The sequence below is a fragment of the Exophiala aquamarina genome (genome assembly GCF_000709125.1).
Source record: "Exophiala aquamarina CBS 119918 chromosome Unknown aczIA-supercont1.4, whole genome shotgun sequence".
NCBI classification, from domain to species: Eukaryota; Fungi; Ascomycota; class Eurotiomycetes; order Chaetothyriales; family Herpotrichiellaceae; genus Exophiala; species Exophiala aquamarina.
Genome location: NW_013550584.1, coordinates 566471 through 586916, shown reverse-complemented (window position 1 = coordinate 586916; position 20446 = coordinate 566471). Strand labels below are relative to the sequence as shown.

Genomic DNA, 20446 nt, shown 5'->3' with positions numbered 1-20446 from the left:
CGGAGGTTGGATAGATTGGATGTGCTGGGGATCATGAATGAGCTAATCAAGATGTTGGAATGCTAGCTGGGTACAGGAAGTTGTTGGTCGCCTTGGTTCATGCCTCGTATTGATCGAGCAGCTGTTCTGGGCTCAACAGTCAAAGCTGCGAGAGAAGAATGGATACCAGCTCTCACCTGCGGTACTACATACAACAGAAGTGGCAGAGGGTGCAAGGGGCCCTGGGGCCTATGCCTGGGAGAGACGCGGGGGGGGGGGGGGGGGTTAAGTCACCTGATAGCAGGTGGGAAAGTGTTGGGTTTATATCTTGTTGTTGTGGAAATTCTCCTAACCTAAGCGTACCTGGTGAGGTTGTTCATCTAGTCTAGTGGTATAACTTTAGTTATAACCCAAGCACAGGGGTGCCACATAGAGGATCGATTATATCTTCCTCGTGCCGTGGTAGTAATTCAGAGCATTCGCTGCTCTACCTTGTGTGACTAGGTAGGTGTAGGTGTTCCCTGGGAACTAGCCATCTGGCAATTCGGCTTGACCTTGAGTTGTGGGTGGTGAAACCAGACAAAACCCTTTTTTTTTTTGGCGTTTTTCTGTCTATTTTTTTCGCTACTGTTCTGATACTGCTGGTCGAACGTGGGCAATGTTCACGATGTCTTGGCGAGGCTGTCGAAAAGGGGCTTTCACTATTTCTCCCTTGGCTTGGGGGGATCGCACTGCCTCGACAACCGTATGTACTCCGAGCTGGGCGCACGCCAAGCATCCCAGAGCTGGACCTTATTTGGCCTTCAATTAAATGCCAGGTGATCTTCATGTAAATGCTGTCCTTTGATTTATCCGCTGTGCATGCTTGGAAGTAGTGGCACATCTTATGCTCCCTGGGGCCTACCTAAGGTATGATATTCTAATAACGTCGAAAGCCTGCTCCAAAGTTCCTGGCAGCAAAAGCGACTACTGGCTAGTAGTAACATGCCCTTGGGAAAGAGCCCGAGTGGTATTTATCCCGATGACAGTTCGGATTGGTGGTTCCGGCGTTGAAGAGTAGAGCTACTGTGTGATTGCTTTGAACCTTTTCACCAGCTGACCATCTCACTGGGGGTCCTGAGTTGCATAGCCTGTCCGGTTTTCAGTGTTCAACGCGAACCAATATCACGGCAGGCACCCTGCCGACCTTGCACCAGCTGAGTAATTATCTAGCAATCCGAGGGTGTGGACCGTTTAGAACGGTGTAAGCCGCCTTTACGGAAGTTGCAACGCTGTTATTGACTTAGTTGACTGCCAAGCCGTTCAACCTGTCGGAGCTCCTGCACTGACTCACATATTCATTCCGTTACGAGGGCAAATTTCAACAAGTCTTTCTGGACCACCTGATCTTTCTTCGAAAGCAGCTCATCCATATCCCAGGTTGCTGATATTAACCTCCCAGACAGCCATTGGAGATCCCGACGCCTCGACGTAAGCCAAACGCACACAGCTCCACAAAGACCAACATCGTCAGTCAGATCTGTTCTTGCGAATTAGTTTCAGATGTACCATGGTCAAACGCTGCGAACTCACATGGGAGAAAGGCTTCTGGAGTATTGCCTTCTGCCATTCTCGTCTTGACAGCGCCAGGGTGTATAACAATGCTCAACAAGCCGTCATTCGAATGTTGCTCCGCCAAATACTCAACCAACCGAATTTGGGCCATCTTGCTGACCGTGTAGCCAGTGTTTGCAATGATCCCCCTTCTTATGCAGCCTGCAATGGAGCCGACCACAATGAAAGCGCCTGGCGCATCCTTAGATCTAAGTAGAAGCGGTACAAAATAATGCGCTGCATGGTAGGTGCCCATGGCGTTGATGTCAAAAGCTTTCTGGACCCAGTCGGGATTTCCTTCCTCCATCTTCAGGGTTATTGGTCCAGCATAGCCGGCGTTCAGCACCAAAACATCAAGTCGTGCACAAGCAACCCGTACATGCTGAGCCAACGCTTCCACAGACTTGGCTTTGGAGACGTCGCACTCCACAACATCAACTTCGATCGTGGAGTCGATCTCTTTCAGTTTGATCTCCACAGCCTGCAAGTCTATCAACGTTCGTGAAGATATCACGATGCGGGAAGCACCGGCGTGCGCATATGCATAGGCAACGTACTCTCCTATACCAGCACTAGCACCAATGATGGCAACTGTAAATGGCCTTGGTAGCGTTACGGCCTCTGGATTCAGGGCCAATGGAATCGAACTGCGAGTTACTTTGGTAAAGCGATCAACGTCTGCGACACGAGGATCTGGGGCCATGGCTGAGGATGGTTTTTTGTCGTTGGGAGAAATTGCTGATAAACCGGTTTTCGTAGCGGTTCGACCAGATTAGCGGGTCTAGAAACCGGATTGGTCCGACATCTTCTCGGCTATGATATCTCACTCGTCATGAAATGATAGTCGAAGTGATAGCATGTTTTCTTTTGGCCAGGAACCGAATGATTTACACGGTGAGTACCTGGACCATAAGACATATATCTCTACAGATTCAAGCACGAAAAGGATAAGTTATAACTCTTGCGTGGGTAAGAGCTTCTTTAACGCCTACGACTACGTCCAATTCGTTCGTAGCCAACCTAAGACTCACTATTCTCTCTTTATTTTCATCTCACTCTCAGTGCGCTTGATCATCAGAGATTCACTCTCTCAGCTTCACCTATGGATTCAAATCAGCACTGCCTCACCCTCAGATGGCTGCTTTACATGCTCTTGACACTTCCACTTTCACATTCCATCCCATCCCATCCCCGCTGGTACGATCACCATACTTTGTCTTCAACTACCAACCACCATGGCCCCTCGTAAAGGCACAAAGCGCGGCAAATGTCAAGCTCTCAAAGAGGCCTCGCGAAAGATCCGCAAGGAGATCGACGAGATCACCATCGACGAATATGCCATCCAAACCACAAAGCAAGCAACCAGTCCCTTCCCATCTGAGACGACCCAGAACCCCGAAGACGTCGCGGCCCTCAAGAAATACGATGCGATCGAAGAAGAAGAGCTCGCTGCCACTGCCAAAGAACACAAAGCCAAAATTGCCAATTCCACCTACTTCACGCAGAACCTACCCGTCCGAATCAATGTCGCGGTGCCGGAGCAAGGTCGTTTCACCCGCGAAGTGGAAACCACAATCGGCGAAATTCGCAACATAGAGCTCGTAACCGACATTGTCAAGAACTCTCTGCCTTTCGAGATCAAAAGGGCAGGCATTGATGTTTCAAAGGCCAAATTCGCTGGTATCATGACATATGGGCCCACGAACGACTTCTCGAAAGATCTCATTCACCACACGCGCGGTCTCTTTGTCGACGATCATACCTACAAGAAGTGGTGGCTTGGGGTCAATCGAGTCGCACGGGTCGACGGAGACCATTTGAAAATCGCAGTCATTCTAGAGGATGGAAGCATGCTGAAGAAGTCGGAGTGGGACATTTCGGAAGGGGATATGGAGACTGGCTGCCGAAATTATGCGAAGATGCAGGAGCAGGTGCGGGATGCAAGGGGGGCCACTGCAGTCCCAGATGTCCATGAGAAGGCTGACAAGGCTAAGCTCGAGGCTGAACTCAAGGCTCTGTCAAAAGAAGTTGGCATACTCCGGGATTTCAACAAGACTCTCATGCAAGAAGTCAGACGGCTCAAGGCTGAGTTGGCAGACGCAGGAGAGGAGTATGGTGAGAGTGACGAGGACGACGACTCAGATTACGTTGAGGATTCTTGACCCTTGAATCATGCAAAGATTCACGTGACCCTACGTGTTGGGTTGGCGGGCTGCTTGGGCGGGAGATGCATGGACACGGCACATGCCAGAAATAGCATCATAATCGAATGGTGATTGGTCGAGTTTGAGGCGTTGGCAATCACCCCCTGTAACAGGCTTAGACTTAGGACTCGGCTCGCCACCTGGATATCTGTTCCAGCTAGACAGCTTCATGATATGATTTTCTCACATGGCACTACGGAGTTCTCACATGGTCGCTTCTTGATACCACGCCGAGGAAACAACGTTTATGCTACAGGCTAGGGATTAAGAATACGCCGGACAAGACGGCTGGTGACATGCATTAACTAATAGTAGAAATTTGAGGGCGGGAAGGGATGACTACATGCATGTGTCCGCTGCCTCTCAGGTCACCTTTGCATCCGAGCTGGTACTGGAACGAGTTATTGGGTACCTCATAAGCTGGAGCGTGTGGGAGTGCGACCCCCAGGCCCTCAATGCTCGGTACCCGTTCCCCATGACCGCCCAATGAATCCTACCGGGAAGCACAAGCAACCCCGTGTGACGCCACCTAGAGCGGAAAAGTCGGCATATTGCTAGGCTTGCCCGTTCCCCCTGCAACTCCGTGGATATCTGGGCAGGTCCTCCGAACGGGCACCTGAAGAACGAGTTCGGAGTGGCTGGTTTCTCCTGCCCGGGACTCTCGTCCGGTTTAGAAGTGCTTCGCGTCCAAGTGGGCTGCTCTCGCTTGGTGTTCTGTGTTTGAAATGTGCTTTCGCTGATACAGGAGGATTCAGCATTAGCTAGGCATCGCTTGGTTCAGACGGTAGGCCAAAAAGTGTGATGGATGAGACATAGCCAACGATCAGCGCCACTTCGCCCGTGTTGCTGCTCTTTATTATTCCACCCTCTCGTCCTGCTGGCTGCTGGCAGCTGCCCACCTCCACCTGCATCTGCACCTGCACCTGCGCCTGCCCCTGCACGGAGCACCCAAGCCATCATCATCATCTCTCCACTCCACCCCATTCGTGTTGCAACCAGCCCTAACTCGGTTCTTGAGAAACTTGGTTTCTGTCCGAAAAACCTCAGTCTCAAGTTCCCAACCACACGGTTAAACTGGTCTTTTTCGCCCTTCCCTCTGCTTCCTGCCTCCCTTCTTCGTCACTCATCACCTGCACTGTCACCACACACACCACCTTCGCTTCGTCCATTTGCTATTCGGTCGATCGTCAGTCGCGTTGCCCATAATGCTCGGCCTTCGAAAATTCCTCGTCGTCAGCACATTCCTGTTGGGTGCATTGAGCTCGCCACGACACACGCACGAGGATGACAACTCAATAGTGAACTGGGACTCATTCCAGGCCCTGCTTGACAGTATCGAACCTGCTGCATTGCATTCGGTCCTACATTCGCTATCGCCCAAGTTCCAAGACGGCGTGTTCAGCAAAGACCGCTCCGCTATTGAGCACGTTCATTCCGAGAACCCAGTTGTCGCAAGCAAGCTTGTACATATCGCGAAAAAGAGACAAGAGAGCAACTCGACCACAACTGCCTCCTCCACCACCACTTCTACACCTGCTCAAAGCACTTCAGACGAGCAATCCAGCTCAAGGGCAGCCAGTGTCTCTTCCGTGCTCTCGTCTGCCATCCTCGCCTCGACCGTCCCTGGCGCTACCACGGTGACTGTGGCTCCAGCCGCCCCAGCCTCTGCTACAGCTGTCGCAACAACAGATGGTGCAGTCGTCTTTAGTACAGTGGGAGGCGGCTTGGTCACGCTCACCTCCTCGGCTGTTGGGGTCAGCTTCTCACCCAGCACATCGACTCACCTTTTTTATGAAACAGCCGCAGATGGTTCCATTTCCACTTCAACATCTGTGGTCGTGGTCAATGCACCCCTCACCGACAGCCCTGACGCAACAGGCGCCGCCGGGGCTGCAGCCACGACTGGTGGCAATCCCGGACTTCAAGACGCTGCCACCTCGATAAAGATCTCCGGTCTCCTAATGGCATGTGCTGCATTCGGAGCATTCCTATTTGTTCAGTGATCCAGTATGACACAGGTGGGCAACGGTCCATAATTGACGCGCTAGTTGGATATAACCTCAGCGGCGTACCGTGATGCTTTTTTCTAGCACATGACGATTTTTACGGCTCCCAGCATTTCTCTCTTTAAGGCAATCTGCGATGGGCATAGCTTCTGGCGTTTTCAAATCTCAGTGATTCTGATCTGTTGATTTTTGTGAGGGAGTTTTTTCTGGGGGGAAAGGTCGGAGGCCTTATGTATATGACAGGAAGTCCAACTCTTTCAGGGGTAACGAATATAGAAGCCAGTGCTTGGACGAAGCAATATATGGCTATGGCTGAGACAGCATAGTAAAATAACAGACCAACGTGGGAGACGTCTCGGGGTACAAGAGAGGATGAATGTGCTCAAATACCTTGAATTGAATGACATCTCAAGAGACATCATCGTTGAGGGTGTTTGTGTGCTTCATCATCACTTCCTTTGCCACCGACGTGGCCCGCGACGCCGGTTGAGGATTGTTCCTCTTCATCCGTATGCACTAAGCTGTTAATAAATTCACTAATGCAGCATCTGCGTTGGCTATTACTCCCATGTCTCAATGCGATAGAATGAGTACATATCGAGTATAAAAAATCAGAATTACCGAATGTTTCAGCAGCTTCAAAAACAGCTTCACAGTTGGTTCTACATCCGATATATATACACTCTTATCCATCATTGATTTCCTGCTTAATCTCAAGTTGTGGACCATGCAAGCATATGGAGTGCTGTGCCCTTTGATTAAGGCAGATCCCAAAGCCAGCAAGCAACTGCCATCGGATGATCACAGCAGCTGGTGTGGCTCTGTGTGGTCCCTCAAACAGGCGATGACCCTGACACGAGTCGTGAAGCAGGGGCAATTTGAAACAGCAGGTCACTGATGATCGTGGCAGTGCAGTGTTGACGAGATTTCGGCCTGTTTAACAGGCTAAGTTCTCAAGGTGCCAAACATGCCATGCGAATGTACACGGTGGTGTCAAGCGTTGTTGCAAGATCTGCTAAAAAGTGCTTGAGCTCCAAGCGGAATTGGTGATGTGCCACAAAAGGTTGAAAGACCCTTGAGTGCAATTCGAAACTTGTGCCAATCGAGGAGATCTGTGGAGTGGCAAATGCACGCCATCCGCACCCTTCTAGCCAAGAGTCAGGGATGGATAGGGATGGTGTTCGCCGTTCCAGGGGTTGGGACTGGCCGACAGCGGGCGAGGCTTGCGCCAAAAGTGCTGAACTGGAGAAATCGACAGGGGGAGACCAATGGATCCCACGCAACTTGTGGTCCAACCCCTGCCTGCGTTGAATTCCAGCACCAGTTCAGGCGCAGGGGGTGCTGGTGCTGGGGGTGGTCGTGCACTTACTTCTGTGTCGCGGACGGTGGCTTCCAGACGGACCAGACCAGGTCAAATCTTGCCTTCATTTATCACGATTCGCGACTCTCTCTAAAACTTCCTGCCTTTCTCAATTGACAACCCTTCTCCCTGCCATTTCTCATCTCTGAGCGTTTTCACCGTTCTTTCGTGCTTTACGGTGTCGCTCCTCCCTTCGTTTTCACTACTCGACTTCTAATACAGTTGCTCTCTTCTGTTGGGAATTCTCACTCTTTCAGATCCCGATTATACAAAGATTTTCCCTGGTGCCCCTGGTACCAAGTTCCTTACCATTTCTAGGCTCTACTTGGCCGCCTTGACGTACATTTCACGAGAGGAGTCCTATTACTCGCCAACCTTTTAGCACCCGTGTATCTTCATCATGCGTACCTCAATTTTGACTGCTGCCGCTCTCGGCGCGGGCTCTGTTGCTGCCACTGCCCTGAAGCCTCGAGCTGATTTGCCCGCCGTCTCAGTCAAAGGCAACGGTATGTCATTCCGTGTTCCCCATCTCAAGATGCTAGTTCTGACTTGATCAACAGCCTTCTTCGCCGGAGACGACCGCTTCTATATCCGCGGTGTCGACTATCAGCCTGGTGGTTCTTCCGATGTTGCGGATCCCATTGCCGATACAGCAGGATGTGCCAGAGACATTGAATACTTCAAGAAGCTGGGAATCAACACGATCCGTGTCTACACCGTCGACAACTCTGCAGACCACGATGAGTGCATGACCGCCTTGGCAGATGCTGGCATCTACCTCGTCCTCGATGTCAATACCCCCTTGTACTCATTGAACCGTGCCAACCCCGGCCCTTCATACAATGCCGTTTATCTGCAGAACATTTTTGCAACCATCGATAAGTTCCAGAAGTACACCAACACTCTGGCTTTCTTCTCTGGTAATGAGGTGATTAATGACCCAGAAACTTCAATCACTGCTCCTTATATCAAGGCAGTTACCAGAGACATCCGCCAGTACATCCGCAACCGTGGATACCGCACCATCCCTGTCGGGTACTCGGCCGCTGATGTCAGCGAGAACCGCATGGAAATGGCTCAATACATGAACTGCGGCACTGACGATGAACGCTCGGATTTCTTTGCATTCAACGACTACTCCTGGTGCTCTCCCTCTAGTTTCACAGTTTCCGGATGGGACCAAAAAGTCAAGAACTTCACCGGCTATGGCCTTCCTATTTTCCTGTCCGAGTATGGTTGCAACACCAACACGCGTGATTTTGGTGAGGTCGAGTCGCTATACAGCACCGACATGACTGGCGTTTACTCAGGTGGCCTGGTTTATGAATATTCCCAGGAGCCTAGCAACTACGGCCTGGTCGATCTCAGCGGTTCCACCCCCGAAGAACTACCCGATTTCCAAGCTCTGGCTGATCAGTTCGCCAAGACTCCCAATCCCCAGGGTGACGGTGGTTACAGCAGCACCCAAGCCGTATCTGACTGCCCAACTTTCTCTGATCCTAACTGGCAGGTCGAGGGAAACAGTCTGCCAGCTATCCCCGATGGCGCGAAGAAGTATATGACATCTGCCGATGGTGCTGGTGCTGGCCCTGGTCTTTCTGGCCCTGGTTCTCAAAATGCTGGTGGTGAATCTACTGGAACTGCTACCGCCGGCAGTGGAGCTGCCACAAGGACTGGCGACTCTAGTTCATCTTCGAACACCTCTAATGCTGCTTCTGCATTGATCGCACCAGAATGGTCGCTCGCTCCTTTGGTTTGCGGTGCCATCACGGTATTTTCTATGCTCTTTGGAGCCTCCTTGTTGTAACTTGGTTGAGCCACTGAGTGATTGTACATTTGACAAAGGGGTTTTATGAACAAATTGGTGGAGGATTTGACCGAAACGAAAGGTCATCCTGGGTTGAGATTGATTTTTCCTTTGCGTCGTGGCCTGGATATTGGAATGGTGGCGTGCGAACAACATGGGGCATGTTCAATGTTCTTTTTTTGGTGCAATAGACGGTTTTCTCTTTTAGGGCAATGAGATCGATTGAGCATCACTTTGCTATCTTTGCTTTGTCCTCGATGATTTTATACGCATTTTTCGATTTCTTCACATCCCACGGACCATCAAACCAAACATCATCCTTGACGATCAGTCTACCCTCAGGAGTGAAATTGACGCCTTCCTCCCTTAGGAGATCGAGTTTCATACTCTGGTTGACTCCGGAGGGAGCTTTCTCCCAGTCCCCCTTGAAACCGCCCACAAAGCCATCAGTTGCGATGACTCGGTGGCAAGGAACTTCCGGTGCAAATGGATTGCAACGCAGCGCGCCTCCTACGGCCCGAGGGGACGAGTTCAATGCTCGTGCGAGCTTGCCGTATGTAGTCACTTTGCCGGCCGGTATGGTCAACAAATGAGCGTAAACTCGCTGTGAAGATATGATTAGTATTGGTTCATACTTTCGCGGATTCATGTGGTCGCTGGAAAGGTACGAACCTCTTGGAATTCTGTTACTGGCATTTTGAACGGAGTTTGAGGGTCAGTGATACAGTCACACTCGACTGTGCTTGATTTCGAGGAAAGGGGCTTTGCAGAGGATCAAGCCTCTGGAATGCGGGTGGCTAGATCTGCGTTCCTTAGCCAGCCGGTGTTGAGATTTTGGAAGACTTTCTGTAGCTTCTTCACTGGCGACCTGACTTCTTATATTCTTAGGGGTATGAATCATACTGCCACTGCCTGACATGATATGTTGAATCCAAACGTCGATGAGTGGACGAGTTACGCTCTGATTGGTCATATCGCGAGCAACGCGAACGCGCGTGAATCACGCCAAATCACGTGGAAAATTGGTGTACCATCAAGCCTCGTCGCGTGACACCTTCGTTTTCTATCGGCTAACTTCCTCTCAGAATGCCTCAGATTCTACAGTAGTGTTTCTAACGAAGGAAACGTGACCGCGACGAGGTAAGTGCACTGATTGCTAGCTCGAAATGCGATGGTCTTTGATATGTGACTGTGGACCGGAGCGGAGGCCCTCTACTTCTCGTGTTGCAACCAGACGATCAGCTGAACTGCGTACGGGCTGAGTGATTCTTTTCTCCCACACATGTCTCACCTTGTGTGGAGGTGAGATTTCAAAAAGGTATACATCGAATGGGGACGATGAAGACCAAAGCTTGGGCGCGCTATGGCGACGCTGTTTGTACCCCGCGTAGTCATTCCCCTTACGGTGTGTCGGAACTCTACCGAAACTTAGGTTCTGTTGTGGCGTTATTTTGACCAAACGGCTATCAGTGAGAGCTTCTCTGGCGAATAAACCACAAGCGCAAGCGAATCACGAGAAAAACCTCGACAGAAGTGGCTAAGTACAGAGGCCTCTCCGGGACTGCCAAGGTGGAACTGACCAAGAGAATCTGGGTGCACATCCATCCACCCTTCGACGTCATTCGTTGTCTCGTAAATCCAACTGCGCTTTGCAAGTACCGAGTACTTCTCCCCAAATCCACGCTTGTTGCGGGACGATGTGGTAGCTGGAATAAATCGGAAGGATTTGGCAAAGAACTGCCGTCACTCATTAGCCAGCGCATTAAACTTCCACCTCGTCGTTGGGAAGTGCAAGGAGGTTAGGCAGTGAGCAACATCGTATTCAGCTTTGATATCGACCCAGCAAGCTTTCTTGACATCCTCTTTCGTCTCAGCTGTGGCTGGTCCTCGATGGACTTGCTTTTGTTCAATCAGATCGACTCAAATATTACTCTTTAATGTTCACCGAACATTCTCACAACGACGAGACCAATGGCACGGTTCTCGGTGACTGGAGTCGGATACGAGAAAGAAGCGATATCTGAGCCTCTGGGGAAAACTCGTTCCTTGCGCTCGTGTAGCCCGGATGTTTATGGCTAAGTAAGCGTTGGCTCAGCACCTGTGGCATCACAAATCCGAGCTAGGAGCGTCTTGACTTCATAGGGTATGCAGTCCAATACTCCGTTGACGCTTTCGACCTTGTCATGACTAACGGCTTTGGTGGGCGCAGAAGACTAGCGATGCTGGCACCGTTGCTATTACTCTGGATCAATTGTACAGCCCAAACTCTGAAGTACGCCACTGACAATCGCGTGACTGAGATAATGGACGAGAGCTGAACGGGCGGCATGTAAAAGGCGCTTGCTTCACACCGACCATGAATACAACGTCGTATAAAGGATATTGAGGCGCTTACAGCCCAAATATGCCTCCGGAATAACCGAATCATTGAAAATTATTTGGTACGAGTTTAACCGGACTTGGGCAACATAGCAGAAGCACTTCGTTCCGCAGATTTTCTATATGAGTGCCTCAGGGAGGCGATAATTTTCACACGTTAGCAGAACGACAATAACTTACTTCTCTCTCACAACGCAACAATTCCCCAAGACTTTTCGCCTCACCAGAAAGACATCAGTATTAGATATGAAGACCTCCTATCTCTTTTCGACGTTGGGCGCAATCACACTTGTCGCAGCTGCACCTGCTCTGGAACCCATGAAGATTTCTGAGCGTCAAGATGCTGACAACTGCCCTTACCAATACTACATAGACATCATGCTCGGCGTGTTGAACGTTCACCGGGCCAATCACTCTGTGGCCGATCTGGCCTGGAACCAAACCCTCGCCACTGCTGCACAGTATACAACGGACAACGGCCCAGTACTGGTCCATGACAAGTGAGTCGCTGTCATTACGAAAAATCCAGCTCTGTTCATGATCTATTTTGATAATTTTCCTGAAATCTAACGTGGCAATCAACAAGTATAGTGCAGGTACCGGCTGGGGCCAAAATCAATACGCTTGGTACTCTAGCGATCCGTCCGACCCGCGTCTTACGAACCAGGCTGCTATAGATTCTTGGTACAATGGCGAGTTTCGAAACTACGATGCTTATGGTGAGGCAAGCCTGCTCACCGACGGTGAATTTTCTCCCCCTCCAGCGATCCCGGGAGGTGTTTATGGACATCTGACACAGGTCATTTGGAAGGTAAGGCCTCGTCTCCCTGTTCATGTCCTCTCTTTCCAGACAACATGGCACAGGAGAGCTGGCTTGTTATCGGGAAGAGAAGATTACAATTGGACCTTGAACTGACATGAATTTTGAAATCTCCTCAGGATACGGCAACCGTGGGCTGTGGAACAAGTGGACGCTTAACGGACGACGGTATCCAAGGCTACTTCACCGTGTGCAATTTCTACCCTCCAGGAAACTGGGTAACGAGCCCGACCTCTTGGGTCGACAACGTCCTCGCACCCTTAGGCAACGATGTCGTTGAGAATGTCTGTGGTGCTATCCACTTTGTTCCACCTTCTCCTGATAGCTGATCGATGCTACCATCCTATGGCTCTGGGAGCCCAAGTCGATGATTTGTCTACAATGGCGCGATTCTCTGGGTCTGATCTGAAGTAATCATCCTTGCCATTGGGCAGATCTTAAAATACTTGGAAATGCCCAGTATCTGCGGTGGTTCTGACTGTAAATGTCTGTCATCGATCGAAGCCAACATTTATGGGTCGTCTATATAAGTTGAGCGATGTAAGAGATTATCATAATTGAATTCTTCCAAATACCACCACTTTATCTGGAAAGATCCGTCAATGTGCAGCTCTCTTTCATCAAGAAAGACCTTGGGATGTACAAAAGATGAAACATGGCCAACATGGGGAAGGTATGCCGAAATGAATTTGAACCCCAGCTGTATGTTGTAATATCAGCCACCTCCGAGCCTCTTGCACGCAGCCTTCAACTGGTGAGCCCGTGCCTTGGCCGTTTCGTTTGCCTGATGTGCCACACAGGCTTTCTCCTCCGGCTGGACTTTTCAGAAGCTCGAATTGCTGCCCAACAGCGCCCTGCAGTCTGACAAGGCTGAAACGCTCTGGTTCGGGAAGCAGCCTCAACTGCATGCTCCTCCGAGCTCTTTGCTCGCACGTGTCTCTCGTACATCAGTTCTGTTTGCGTTGTGACTTCCTGGACAGCTAAAACCTCGAGTGTTCCTTTCCGTCATGCAATAGCTAGACGCTTTGACAGGGTATTTTGCCCTCTCGAATGTAGGTTCGCTTTTTTCAAGGGTACTTCCACCACGGACGACATACATACATATTACGTGTTCCTTCATGGTTTGGGGCCTGCGGCGCCTCTTTCCACTATTGAAACTGCCGTGACACTAATCTTCGGGCTTAGCACTGCGAGGATGCATGCGTCTAGCCTCCTGGGGGCCGTCGAGTCCAAGCAGGAGGCGGTTGTGGGCATATTCTATACTCGGGCGCAAGGCAACCCTGCACCATCACAATCTGCATGTCCGCTACATTTCGCTCTCAACTCGGCAAGTATTGGAAATTTCCGTCGAATAAAGACCTTGTGATATGTTTTCGAGGCGTCGGATGCACAAAGCACGCCTTCAAGTCCGAATCACCACTCTTCGTTCCTGTTTTCTCGCCTTCCTTTCTCGTGGAAAGAACAAACATGTGGCGAGCCGCGGGACCTTGGTTCAGGCTACGGTTGATGCATGCAGGTAGGCTCTGCAGGTGACGCAGGTGCATCTCTGCTCTGTATAGACTACCAATCTTCTTTCCTACCTATAAATAATTCAATTGCCTTGCGTTCGATTTCCTTTTCTTGTTTCGCTTGATCAATTGCCCCAGACTTTTGGCGAGCCAGTTGGAAGTTGATCAGGCTTCCTGTTTACGACCATTGTGCTGCATCATGGAAAGGGCCAACTATATTCCAATGCCGGTGGCCAGAACACCAGGTGACAGGCCAGCTAGTTTGGTCACCCAGGGAGTAGGCCTTGACACTCATGGGCATGGCTATGTTGAGCCGAGGAATCGGATAACAGATATCTCATCCCTTGAGTTTAATGCGGTCCAGAATGGCATCCAGGATCAGCAGGATGATCTTCTGGAGCGGCTATCTGGACACTATTCACCCTTTGAGGGCTATGACATCCTCGTCAAGGCGTTTGAAAAGACGTTCAGGGGAAATCTTCGTGCAAGCTTCAAAGATGGCATCCGACTTGCAGAGGTGGTTGACGGAGCTATCAGACCAAAGATCGGTATCACTCTCCTGGTTGGCGCTGACACTCCTCAAGTCAATCAGATGGAACAAATTTCAATGTCAAGATCGGAGCCTGATCAAAAGGACGCTTCTTGGAGGGTCAACACTGCCGGTGCGCTGCTGAAGAATTTCGAGGTTGATAAATCAATGAGCATTATCTTTACGGATAACACCCCCACAGTTGTCGCTTCGGCTCGTCAACGCCTCAATGCCACCGGACCATTCGTTGAATCTACCTCGCCGACTTCCCACAAGGCTTTAGCGGTTCGAACAGCATCAGACCGAATTGTGACTATCGATAGCGAGAATGTTAGTATTGTGAATGCCCTGTCTGGAGAAAATTGGGATCTCGAAGGCCTCCTGATTGAAGTCGACCAGTCCAGTTTGATGGCCGTGATACTCAATTATCGACAAATTATTCAACGTGGTGGTGCAAATTTGCCTTGCGGTGAGACCGTGAGTCTACTCTCTTTCTTGCAATTTGGATTTTGAGAGTATGGACTTATGACGAACTTAGATCAAACTGCTCGACCAGATGATTGAGGATGCCCGGCGGCTTTGCATCAGAAGCCCTATCTTGTTCCGTATGGCTACTAGGCGGCACATAATTTCGTCCAAGAATACTCGATATGGTGTCGATCATGGTACAATGTTCCAAACCTTGACAACTAGTAGCGGAATCAAGAACATCATCTCACTTAGCGCTGCATATTTCAACTCGCTCGCATCTTATAACAAGAAGGAGCAACAGCTTATCCGCCCGAGGTTCCTGCAAATGCTTGTGCTCCTCTTGTCACTGTTGAATGATGGTAAGCAGCCCCGCTAGTCCCAGTTTTGCATTGATGATAGAACAACATGTGCTCCTATGCCTCTCAAAGAACTCAATGTCCGCTTTATGCTAAATTTGCCTGCATCCGGCCAGATGATCTGCAAGAGCTTTCAGAATTTCTAGAGGTTACCTATAGAATTCGAGCAGAACGCCATCACTTGGAACTCTTGATCCTTAAAGTGCTTCCGCTCATGGCGATAAATTCGAGAATATTCCTGAACGGACTCATAACAGCATTCGAAGGCCCACTCGTCAATCCCTCGCCGCACATAGTTGATCAGCCCGAAATCTGGAGACTTTTCTTGTTGAGGCTGCTGCGGCATGACTATGTTTTGCCGGGCACTCTTGAAGATCTGGGCAATGATAACTTTTCCTGGGTGAGCAAGTGGCCAGAGGAAGGGCACATGGATTCAAGTGTTTTCCGCCACTTGCAATATGCTGGTCGAGCAAGGACATTCAACGAGATCCCACCCATTGACTTTCACACTGAACACACCTCAGCCGAGGTGACAGCCATATTTACAAATGGCTGTAGATATATTGTTTCGGTTGAGGATCTTGAAAACATTATTCGAATGGTTCCTCGCCGCTTTGCCTTGACGGAAGCCGTTCCCGAAGGACGATCATTTGACCTTTTTATCACAGAGGTCCATGTCAACGAGCCTTTGTATCGTGCAATCTGGGAAGTTAACTCCATCCTCAACCTAGTAAAGGGGATCCTTCCAACAAAACCCAAATTTAAAATCATGGGTATCCTCAGGGATGTTTTGAACGACGGGAATAAAAATACTGAAGGCATCAGCCTGCCAGAGGTCAAAGGTTCTGGTCGATTGACATATCATGTTGCCACGCTGAATGGACAGATGCTTGCAGTATCTTACAAGGTCGAGGGCCGAAAAATCACACGCAGGGAACTGGTTCGGCACCTTGCATCAGATTTGAGCAAAATGATGGCAACCATGGATGCAATTGAGACAACAGTCCAACAGCATTTCGAAGAGAAGAATATGAATGATCGCACCCGACTAACCATTCATAAGCTGCGCGCCGCACTGGGATCAGTATGGCGGCTCTATCGCCTGGCAGAGGAAAACAAGCAGAAGATGGAAAAATACTCCACCCAATTGGGTGATGAGCCAATATCCAAGGTCCTCTATCCAATCGGGTCGGATGAGACTCCCTTGGGTGTTTGGAATGATTATAGAGCTTGGTTCGTTGGAGGGGACAATGTGCTCTACATTGAATCACAACGAAGGGTTGTCAAGACTGTGACTTGGAAGGAGGCGTCAGTGATGGAAGTGATGTTCCATGAGGACGAAGGAAGAGCAGCGACGCCCCATGAGCAGCGAACAAAGTATTTCCTAACACCTCTGGGCAAGTTGCAAGAGGATGAAAGTGAAGAAGAATTGAGACCAGACGATCGCGTTATTCTTGCGGGTCAATATGTCATCGTTGTCGAGCAGAACGGTCAGACTTTTACACCTAATGCAGAAGCAGACGCAAGGCACAGCATGAACAATTTGAGAGGGCCAGCTGGCGATAATCATCCAGGCGGGGTGAATGCAAGGCCACAGGTTGCCCTTGAGGCAATGCTCAATTGGCTGAAGATCACTGGCATCGAGACTCCAAGGAGGAAGAGAAGACATCCGCAGCAAGAAACGAGCCAAGTCCAAGTTGTGAGAAGTGCGATCAGATAAGTCAGCGCTTCCTTGGTTATCACAGCCAGGACCGACTCTACATGTTGTTTGGATATCCGTCATGGGGGTAGGAGTTGTAATGGTAATAACATCCATCTCGGGTATATCTGTTGCGTAGAATTGGAACGACCGAGTTAGGTCACGTGCTCGGCCGAACTTCAAATCTTATCAGATTGACTCATTTGCATCTTTGCCTCCTCCACCTTTTCGCTTTTCCCGATCCATGTCTCTCCGTCTCTGTTCATCCCAATTCTACTCCATTTATCGTCGGTTCATCTCAAGTAGAAGTACAGCGAGCACTCGTCAGCTGGTCTGGCCATATCCCAAGATGCCTGGCCCTGCTTCCTCTGTCATTCGACATACATCCCGTGCCTGCGCACGTCGAATTTCGTCGCAGACCGTTCTTCCCTTACGACATCTCCAAGCTGGGGCTGTCGCCTCTTCTCGGCTCCCACAACGACGTAACTATGTCTCAGAGTCAAAGCCCACCCAGGCTCAGGTCACCGATGTCGAATCGGCCATCAAAGCAGACCAGAAAAAGTTCATTAAGGAAACAGGCAATCTTCCTTCTCAGGTGCAGTCCCCAGGGACTGGATTGTCTGGCGATGCGATGATGAGTCCTCAAGCCGGGATCCTAAAGCAAGCTACAATCATGGATCAAGGGACGCGACCTATCTATTTAGACGCACAAGCCACTACTCCCGTTGACCCTCGTGTCCTCGACGCAATGCTTCCTTTTCTCACTGGATTATATGGGAATCCTCACTCGCGCACACACGCCTATGGTTGGGAGAGCGACAAAGCCACAGAGCAGGCTCGTGAACATATCGCAAAATTGATTGGGGCGGATCCAAAAGAGATCATCTTCACGAGCGGCGCCACTGAAAGCAACAACATGAGTATCAAGGGTGTGGCCAGGTTTTTCGGAAGAGCTGGTAAAAAGAAGCATGTCATCACCACCCAGACGGAACATAAATGTGTCCTAGACTCCTGCCGACATCTCCAAGATGAAGGCTTCGAGGTCACATACCTGCCCGTTCAGAACAATGGACTGGTTGACCTCAAGCAACTCGAGGATGCCATCAAGCCTGAGACCGCGCTGGTCAGTATCATGACTGTCAATAATGAAATTGGCGTCATACAGCCCGTCGAGGAGATCGGTCGTCTTTGCCGCTCCAAGAAAGTCTATTTCCACACAGACGGCGCCCAAGCAGTGGGGAAAATCCCTATCGATGTCAACAAATGGAATGTTGACCTGATGTCGATTTCCAGCCATAAAATCTATGGTCCAAAGGGTATTGGTGCCTGTTACGTGAGGAGACGTCCTCGTGTCAGGTTAGACCCTATTATCAGCGGAGGAGGTCAGGAGAGAGGGCTTCGCAGTGGCACTCTCGCACCTCACCTCGTGGTGGGTTTCGGCGAGGCCTGCCGTATTGCGAAGAATGAGATGGAGGTAAGCTTATCCCCCGTGCTCAATCCCAAACTTTTTGTCATTCGGCCTATGATTTTACGCTTTAATCTTCATCCATTGCTTTCTGAGTGCTCTTGACCGACACCTTGATTTGCATAGCAGGGGTTATGATCTTGACCCTCAACCTGCGTCTTTCCCGCTGATAATGTTTTTCGTATCTTTTCCTGACCATTCTCTTACAGTATGATTCGAAGAGAATCAAGTCACTCTCGGATCGATTGCTCAATGGCCTCCTGTCGTTGGAGCACACCTCTCAAAACGGCGATGCTGAAAAGCGATATCCTGGCTGCGTGAATGTTTCGTTCGCCTATGTGGAAGGTGAATCGCTTCTCATGGCTTTAAAAGACATTGCTCTGTCTTCAGGCAGTGCTTGTACATCTGCGTCCCTGGAACCGAGCTACGTTTTACGAGCTTTAGGAAACAGTGACGAGAGTGCCCATAGCAGCATACGGTTTGGTATTGGACGATTCACGACCACCAGCGAGATTGACTATGTTCTGAAGGCTGTTCAGGAACGTGTTACATTCTTGAGAGAGCTCAGTCCTCTTTGGGAGCTTGTACAGGAAGGTGTTGATTTGAACACCATTGAGTGGAGCCAGCATTAATGCGCCTGCTGTGTTTTTGATCTACCCACAAATTGTACATTATATTCATCGGATGCCCTGATATCGGAGCAGGGTCGTTAATATATCATGAATGGTATGGCATGTTGCTCTGAAGATATATGTTCCAGACAGACTGTACCCATTGTCTAGGACAGGGACAACCAGATATCACACTCTCTATCCACTCAACACGCACATCATAAATGTGTCCTAGCTGGATCTCTGTACCCAAATCCGCGAATCATATTTTTGATCCCCTGTCCTCGTCTCGTCGCTTCCCATGCGTCGGTGGCCTGTTCGAAGTCAAATATCCTCGAAACCAGACTCTTGATCGGAATACTCCCCGCCTCAAGCACATCCATGGCGACTTTATAATCGCCGGGCCCATAGCGAAAAGCACCATGAACATGCAACTCCTTCTCGGACATGGCGAGAATTGGAAAATTGACGACCGCCTTCCCCAGCCCCGTCTGCACACAGGAACCCCCCGGCCGAAGCACATGCACCGCCGTGACAACGGAGCTCTCCGCGCCCGACGCCTCAATCACCGCATCCGCGCCTGATCCCAGCTCATGCACCTCAATCAGCCGGCGTGCGTTCTCCTGGGGCGACGCCCCGAGGTCAGGCTTGAACGTCCTCGCCCCTTGGATAAACCCACGGGCAAACTCAAGCTTGTGGTCCAACACGTCAACCGCAACGATCTTCTTCGCGCCAAACATCCTCGCCACCGCGCCGCACAGCAGCCCAATCGTGCCGGACCCGAAGACCACGACGCTCTGCGTCTTGCCCGGCCGCACGTCGACCATCCGCACCGCGTGTGCTGCCACTGCCAGCGGCTCAGCAAGCACGCCTTCCTGGAGCGAGACGCCCGGCGGCAGCTTGTAGCAGAAGTCCGCCGGGATCTTGTAGTACTTCGTCAGCGTGCCGTCCGTGCCGTCCGTGCCGGGCCTGTCGGACGTCGCTGGACAGGCCGCGAATCTCATCCGCGGGCATAGATTGTAGAGCCCTTCTTTGCACCGCTCGCAGCACCGGCACGGCTGCCCCGGCTCGATGGCCACGTTGTCGCCCGGCGAGAGGTGCGTGACGGATGAGCCAACCGCGTGGATCGTCCCGGACGCTTCGTGGCCCATCACCAGCGGGTTTGTGCATGAGACGTTCTTGCCGTTCACGCCGCCCGCGGTCCAGAAGTGGACCTAAGAAAGTTCACGATGGTCAGCTGGCTGGTTTGGTTTGGTTTGGTTTGTTTGTTTCTTCTTGTTTGCGGGGAAGGTGACAGCAGATCCTTCACAGGAGTATTTGGGTCATCAAGTTCACGGGCAAAGGGGCGACGAGAAATATACTTCCGTACATCACTACCACAAACGCCCACAAACTTTATCCGCACGATCGCATCTGTCGGATCGGTGATCCGCGGCTCTGGCCTGTCTTCGATCTTTGCATTGCCGGGTCCGTACAGGAATACGGACGGATTGGTGGTTTCTGCGCCTGGCATCTTGGAGGGTAACGATAGAGGGGTTGGATTTGGGGGGGGTTTTTTGTTGAGAGTTTTTGGTTGGTCGTGGTATGTATTTATGTATCAACCTCACTTTGTGGTGCTCGTTGGATGTGGTTGGTCCAGGCGATGATCGAATGACACGA

The 20446-nt window shown here is 50.6% G+C and overlaps 9 protein-coding genes across 9 annotated transcripts; 6 read left to right on the top strand and 3 right to left on the bottom strand.

Annotated features, from left to right (window-relative positions):
• Positions 1-1316: 1316 nt before the first annotated feature.
• Positions 1317-2275, bottom strand: A1O9_05329 (uncharacterized protein; the record flags this gene model as incomplete). Its single annotated transcript, XM_013404548.1, has 2 exons — positions 1317-1498; positions 1552-2275. 2 exons carry the CDS (start codon positions 2273-2275, stop codon positions 1317-1319), a joined length of 906 nt encoding a protein of 301 aa, XP_013260002.1.
• Positions 2276-2810: 535 nt separating this feature from the next.
• A1O9_05328 (uncharacterized protein) lies at positions 2811-3584 on the top strand. Its single transcript, XM_013404547.1, has one exon. The coding sequence runs from the start codon at positions 2908-2910 to the stop codon at positions 3166-3168; it is 261 nt and encodes an 86-aa protein (XP_013260001.1). The 5' UTR covers positions 2811-2907; the 3' UTR covers positions 3169-3584.
• A 1397-nt stretch (positions 3585-4981) lies between these two features.
• A1O9_05327 (uncharacterized protein) lies at positions 4982-5779 on the top strand (the record flags this gene model as incomplete). The annotated part of the gene is made up of 1 exon (XM_013404546.1): positions 4982-5779. One exon carries the CDS (start codon positions 4982-4984, stop codon positions 5777-5779), a length of 798 nt encoding a protein of 265 aa, XP_013260000.1.
• A 1763-nt stretch (positions 5780-7542) lies between these two features.
• On the top strand, positions 7543-8949 carry A1O9_05326 (1,3-beta-glucanosyltransferase gel1; the record flags this gene model as incomplete). Its single annotated transcript, XM_013404545.1, has 2 exons — positions 7543-7648; positions 7703-8949. The coding sequence occupies 2 exons, from the start codon at positions 7543-7545 to the stop codon at positions 8947-8949; spliced, it is 1353 nt and encodes a 450-aa protein (XP_013259999.1).
• A 229-nt stretch (positions 8950-9178) lies between these two features.
• Positions 9179-9645, bottom strand: A1O9_05325 (methylated-DNA-[protein]-cysteine S-methyltransferase; the record flags this gene model as incomplete). The annotated part of the gene is made up of 2 exons (XM_013404544.1): positions 9179-9553; positions 9622-9645. The coding sequence occupies 2 exons, from the start codon at positions 9643-9645 to the stop codon at positions 9179-9181; spliced, it is 399 nt and encodes a 132-aa protein (XP_013259998.1).
• A 1929-nt stretch (positions 9646-11574) lies between these two features.
• On the top strand, positions 11575-12477 carry A1O9_05324 (uncharacterized protein; the record flags this gene model as incomplete). Its single annotated transcript, XM_013404543.1, has 3 exons — positions 11575-11828; positions 11920-12139; positions 12268-12477. 3 exons carry the CDS (start codon positions 11575-11577, stop codon positions 12475-12477), a joined length of 684 nt encoding a protein of 227 aa, XP_013259997.1.
• Positions 12478-13855: 1378 nt separating this feature from the next.
• On the top strand, positions 13856-16732 carry A1O9_05323 (uncharacterized protein; the record flags this gene model as incomplete). The annotated part of the gene is made up of 3 exons (XM_013404542.1): positions 13856-14662; positions 14724-15015; positions 15129-16732. 3 exons carry the CDS (start codon positions 13856-13858, stop codon positions 16730-16732), a joined length of 2703 nt encoding a protein of 900 aa, XP_013259996.1.
• A 328-nt stretch (positions 16733-17060) lies between these two features.
• Positions 17061-18808, top strand: A1O9_05322 (cysteine desulfurase; the record flags this gene model as incomplete). The annotated part of the gene is made up of 2 exons (XM_013404541.1): positions 17061-18185; positions 18386-18808. 2 exons carry the CDS (start codon positions 17061-17063, stop codon positions 18806-18808), a joined length of 1548 nt encoding a protein of 515 aa, XP_013259995.1.
• A 197-nt stretch (positions 18809-19005) lies between these two features.
• A1O9_05321 (L-iditol 2-dehydrogenase) lies at positions 19006-20300 on the bottom strand (the record flags this gene model as incomplete). Its single annotated transcript, XM_013404540.1, has 2 exons — positions 19006-20001; positions 20157-20300. 2 exons carry the CDS (start codon positions 20298-20300, stop codon positions 19006-19008), a joined length of 1140 nt encoding a protein of 379 aa, XP_013259994.1.
• Positions 20301-20446: the final 146 nt, after the last annotated feature.